At 40.2% G+C, this 5959-nt stretch overlaps 1 protein-coding gene across 1 annotated transcript in view; it reads right to left on the reverse strand.

Moving 5' to 3' along the window:
• The window catches only part of med12 (mediator complex subunit 12), a 20194-nt gene extending 16757 nt beyond the window's left edge, over nucleotides 1–3437 (reverse strand). The window contains 6 exon segments of the mRNA XM_083891403.1: nucleotides 177–352; nucleotides 529–688; nucleotides 2153–2277; nucleotides 2280–2343; nucleotides 2452–2556; nucleotides 3307–3437. Coding sequence (XP_083747529.1) covers nucleotides 177–352; nucleotides 529–688; nucleotides 2153–2277; nucleotides 2280–2343; nucleotides 2452–2556; nucleotides 3307–3408 — 732 coding nt within the window. The 5' untranslated portion in view covers nucleotides 3409–3437.
• Between the last annotated feature and the right edge of the window lie 2522 nt (nucleotides 3438–5959).

Here is a 5959-nt window from a genome sequence, read left to right on the forward strand (position 1 = left end):
TTACATCATCCAGTTTATAAAGCTAAAATGCACTGCATCCTTCGTCTGTTTTCCTACATACACAATCATGTAATTGCCAAAACTACCATTATAGCAAATAACTGTATCACAGGGAACAATTACTGTGATTATTGAAATGTTTTGAGCACACAGCCCTGAGCAGAGCGTGAACAGACCTGAAACATGAACATGGCCAGCTTCTCGTTGTATTCCCACTGCTTCATGGCCGTCTCGACGTCAGCGGGAGTGGCTGGTAGTGGCGAGCTACAGCCTTGACTGGGAAACTGTCTATAAAACTCTGCCACTTTCTGAAGCTGCTCCCACAAGTACTTGGTAATGATCTGTGTCCATTCTGTGAGCACACAAACATGCACAGAGGGAGAAACACAGCTCAAAGCCACAGAAATGACCAGCAAAACATCATTAAGTCAAAACATGATTATGACTTTCTAGCCCAAAACCACAGAAAATAAGCTTCAGAGCAGATAAATGAAAACATGGTTAATGCTCCATTTACGTGCCGCTTACCTATACAAGGATCGATCACATGCCTCTTCTTGACTTTAGTTTCTGTGATGGCTGCATGATATGCACACGTCATTTTGATCATCCATGCTGAACGCATTACAGGGACCAAGTATTTGGCCAAGTATCCAAAAACCTCCTCCTTTTTGCTAAAGATGGGAACCTGTAAAAAATATGTCATGTGTAAATATTTTAAAAACACAGCTAATGACAAGAAAAAAACATTACAACATTAAAAAAAAAAAAAAAAAAAAAAAAGGTAGGATCTTATGATTTTACCACACCATAAGTAGTGGATTTAATGAGGATTTAACTGTGCTGTAAAATGATGACAAATGCTAAATACATTTTACATATTTTTGGATAAATGCACAACCATATCTGCATTCTATTACAGGTGCTCTGCAATATCAGCTTGATAAAAAATATCAGTATTAGAGATCATCAGTCCACAATGCTGATTATAAGCCAGAACAAAAACTCAATGTTCTGAATAAAAACTGGAGACACACCAGTCTCTCAGTGCTACATTTGTCAGACTTGACTAGCTTCCCTCTGGCTAAGCTGTAATTTGTCAGATTCACCTGGATGGATGTAGGCTGAGCTGTGTTTAGGCTTGAGCTGAGCCTCACAGTACAGCCTATGGTAGTATTTTACAATTAGAACAGCTAACATTCTCACATTTGGCTGCAAATGTAAGAGGCTAACATTCAGCAACAATGCACGCATGGTGGAATCTATGTGGGTGGGAAAATGGTTGAACCTGAGGAAAGGCATCTGTTCCAGTAATGTGTTTAATCATATAATAGCAAAAGAAATAGGTCAATGCAGCATAACACTCATGTAAATGATCTGCACTTTATTATACAGTGTAAGGAATGGGACACACCACACCAAGACCAACAGCAAAAAAACAACCACAACATTGCATCAGAATGGCATGTGTTAGGGGCAGGAGGGGGGGTTTGTCACTTGCACAAACAGGTGGTGGTAGTTTGTATTCATCATCGAAAAACAGAAACCAGATCTACTCAGCAACACATACAAGCTGCAGCATTTGTATCACATGTATTTGCATCCAGATTAAATATGTCCACCATTTGCTTACTATATGACATGAGGAGGAAAAGCACTAAACAAAAAACTTGCACGGGAGACCGAAGAGCAAAGATTTGCATTGATTATACAACCAAGCTCCATGGAGAGGATGATGTGCATGTGTAAGGTGGTGAGAAATCATATGCTCCAAGTCAATTTCTTAAGCAATCCCACTACCAAGTCGGACTGTGTATAATTTTGTGGTATTGAGTGTACTGGCTGCATCCCCCAATGCCAAAAATGTGTTGTCATGCAGTAACAGATTCTCTTACCTAAGGAGTTAATCTTATCAGTGTCGGTGAGCCACTAAGCACGCAGCTTACTCTTTGACTATGATCTAATAGATAAGTCCACAGTATTTTATCATACTTGCTATCAAAAACAGGTATTGTTCAGGAGCCGATAGTCCAGATATTGATATAAATAACATATTTACTTGTAATCAATGCTCAACCCTATTACTAAGCAACATAACAAGCCGTTGCTTAGTAATGGAGGTTTATTTGTGGCGTACACCATTCAATCTTACCTTTTTCGCCAGCTGTGTTAGGGGTTTGGTCCCCGCTAAATCTGTGAACCAGTTATTGATGGAGCTCTGTGACCTTGCTGTGACGAGCCAGAAATTATCCTTCTGGTTGACCTGTGGCTTACGCTTCCTGTGTCAGCGAACGTGTTGTAACGCAGCTTTTCTGCGATAATGCTGCTGAAGTTGGAGCTGATCTGCAAAACCGTGAAGAGGTAAACACGTCAATTCAAGGGACTCGCTAAAATAGAAAATAAAATTAAACTTGCAGCATAAAGTTTCACCAAAACGCAAAGAGTCATTACCTTTGAGGGGTTGAAGTTGACATTTTTGGCACTGCCGTGCTCGTCACCAGACACAGCTGGCTGGTTATTGAATCCCTGCTTCACGTTAAGTGCAGTCAACTCATCCTAAAGCAAGAACACGGGTTAATGTATAGGCAGACTATTTACTTAGGTCAACACACACTCGTTATACATCCAAACCAGCTGGTCAAAGTAGTAAGAAATCAAGTTATGTGTACCAGAATATTTCACGTTATTTACATCACACATCTTATACTTAACAGAGATAATGACTTGAGGCAAAGAAGCTACTTTTCCATTGGCATGAACGGATTAACTCAGGTTAATAATAGATCAGGATTCAACAACACGACTCAGCAACCGCTCACTCCAATTTTAAACCCCGAGCTTTGGTGATTTAGCGTCAATTACACATTAAAAAAAAAAAAAAAGATTAGCTGAGTAGCTTTAGCTATCGTTATAACAAAACACTAAGCTAACAAACAATTACCAGCCACGCACAGTGCAAAAAAAAAGGCTGTTTACACTATGCGTGACTGGCCATTGTTTGTTTGTTATTTAAACAAAACGCTTGATACCAGTTGTGTGGTTTATTTTAAAGTGGAAAGCACTCGCCAGCCAGCGAGCTAGCTTAGCAAACTCCGTCACTTAAGCACTATATTGCAAAAAGCCTGGCGAGCTACAGCTAACAAACTGACAACTAGGTGCTGTTCATTGTTATTGCTAGGCCCAGATCGTTCAGAGGTCTCGCTAAGCTGAGCTAGCTGCTGTTAGCTCGCACAGCTCCTTTGGCCATGATATTCTCCCTCAAAACACCGCTATTGGACTTCCGACTGCGCATCGTGCAAAACGAACCTCTTTTTGTTTCGGATCTTGAGGATAGACGTCCGGAGGGCCGAGCCGAGGCCGCTTTAAGGGCCGGTGTTCGTAACTTAGGATTCCGAAAGCAGCCATCATCCAGCGGCATCACAGCCTCTTCCTCAGCAGCCGGAGCCGAGCTACAGTCTCCAAACACACTTCCGCTTGGTCCTTCAAAATAAAAGTCACAAGCGATGCCTCAGACACTCCGATCGACCGTGGATGTATTTTAGAATATTAAAACAAGCAGCTTTTTTGTGCATGTTGTTACGTGTGTCTGTTAAATGATGTGATTAGTGCCATTTGGAATGGAACGATGTGATTGAAAGTTGGTCTTGTTTATTAGCAAGCTGTGATTCAACAATGTGCATGTAATGCTCAACCTTGTCTGGAATAAACCTGGTGTAATAAACCATTTTTACACAATATTTCATCATGTTCAATAGTAGGTTTTTTTTTTACCATAAAATGCCATTAATTAGGTGTTTCCACTCAAGGTTTCAGAAATAGTAGGTTATTTTAAAACCACATAAATGTTTCCCATATTTTGTGGTTCCAACAGAGTGATTGAGAAATAATTATACTGCATGGTCAGTCATTGCTAAAACAATTCTAACTACAGCCTTTGTCATTTCATTTGAGATCCACTGATTGGAGCATTTTCAGTTTTGTTTTTTTTGTGTGATTTTGTAACCAGTATGTATGTTTTTAATGGTCTTTTTCTTAAACCTGTGGGATAAGCTCTGCATCATGACCCTGGCCGAGGAGGAATAATGACTGTGTGAACATGTGCAATCTGCATTTGATCAGTGCTGTCCATTCATTTCCTGTTAGAAAAGTTACTTCACCACAGTTAAAAGACATGCCACTCCATTCCCCTCCCAACTGCAAGTTGTGATGTATGATTTAGGGGGTTTTTTTCTCAAAGCTTTGCAAACTTTGAAACTCTGGTGGGAGAGGAAAGAAAAAATAATCAGGAAAAAGCCCAATGAATGAGTGATTGCTTTGATCTTTGACTTCAGCAGACACTAACAAGAAGAAGAGCGGTGGAGAACTTTGAACTGTGATTAAGAACTTGGAAGGCTGCATTTACACCTCTTCTGAGTGTTGCAGCCTGTCAGAATCGATTGGTCGAAGAATTTGTTGTGTTTACGGTTCGCTGTGGTGTGGAATTTTATTTACCTTTGATCTCTGGTCTTTCCCCCACCGTTTTCTTCTCCAATAAATAGATGCAAAACCTATTAATACAACAAAAACAAACAGAAATAACTTTTACATTTCAGTGGCAGGCGATTGGGGAGCGGATGTCATTATTCCAGAAAAGAAAACTGTGATTTAAGATTTGATAGATGGTGCATGTACTGAATTGTTGGAAAAGGAAATGAAGTGTGCTTAGGAGGTTCAAGGCCAAGGAAGGAAGAAATCCTTGTCCCCTGCAGTCCCTATAATGTTAAAGGGAAATGTTTGCCCCTCAGAGGTGTTTATGGGATACTTGGCATTCCAAGTCATGGTAGTAAGACGACCCCGAAGCTGCTTTGAACGCTATGGACATATGGCAAATGTCATGTAAGGGAAATGCACTTCCGCTCAATTTAATATCATCATGCACAGGCCCCCAACTGTTATGTGCGGGCTTAGGGGTGGGGAAACTGAAGGATGGAGAGATTCTCTTTTCCCAACTCTCAAGGAAACACCAGCAGCCACAATTTGACACAGTATTTAAATATGTATATAAAACTAGAGAGATGTCTGCGGGCAGCCTCGCCATGAGTGCTTTAAGGAGACTCGAGAATGAAGCGTAGCTGGGAGAATGTGGATCAGTCAGCTTCCATCATCCATTCAACCGTGCACACACCTGCAGCCCATCATACACTCATATATACACTGGGAGAGACAGCCAGGGGTACAGAGTAAGTTCAACCCTGGGCTTGAAAAGAAGGATGTTAACACCTAGTTCATCATGTTTAAGGAAGACACAGATAACACCCTGAACTGGTATTTCTTCCACCACATTTCTTTCACATAAGCACACTTTTTGGTTTATGCCATTCCCATTCCCAGGTCCTGTGGCCTTCCATATATGTATCATAAGAAAGGCATCCAGTCAGACCAACTGTTGCCGGACAGGACAGTTAAAAACATCCACACCCATGCCCCGCCATCTTTGACTATTTGCACCAACATTCAACTTTAAGAAATAAACAAACACTGCCAGAACATGAAGGTAGCGGCAAACTAAAAAAAGATAAGATTATGTCATTTTACAGCAGCAACGCGAACCCTGGAAAGAAATGCAGAGCCTGCGAGTCATTTGCTATCTCATAAACACAAGGAAATACTAAATACTAAATGTTCGTCTCAGAGGAAAAAAGCTTTTAAGTAAAAAAAACAACAAGATTATTGTTACTTTAACTCGCATTGCTGCTAAACTACTTTGGTGTACACAAACAAATTAACAAATTAAAAGCATAAAGTACAAGACACCTGGACATGAGCATATACAAAAAAATATTTTATTGAAATACAATCAAACATACAAAATAATATATATATATATGCAATATAACAATCCCAAGTGTACAAAGGCAACCTTGAAACTGCATTAATGCAATGAAAAGATATTGCACTCTTTACGATTGTTCAGCACATC

The sequence above is a fragment of the Microchirus variegatus genome (assembly GCF_963457635.1).
Source record: "Microchirus variegatus genome assembly, chromosome: 6".
Taxonomy (NCBI): Eukaryota; Metazoa; Chordata; class Actinopteri; order Pleuronectiformes; family Soleidae; genus Microchirus; species Microchirus variegatus.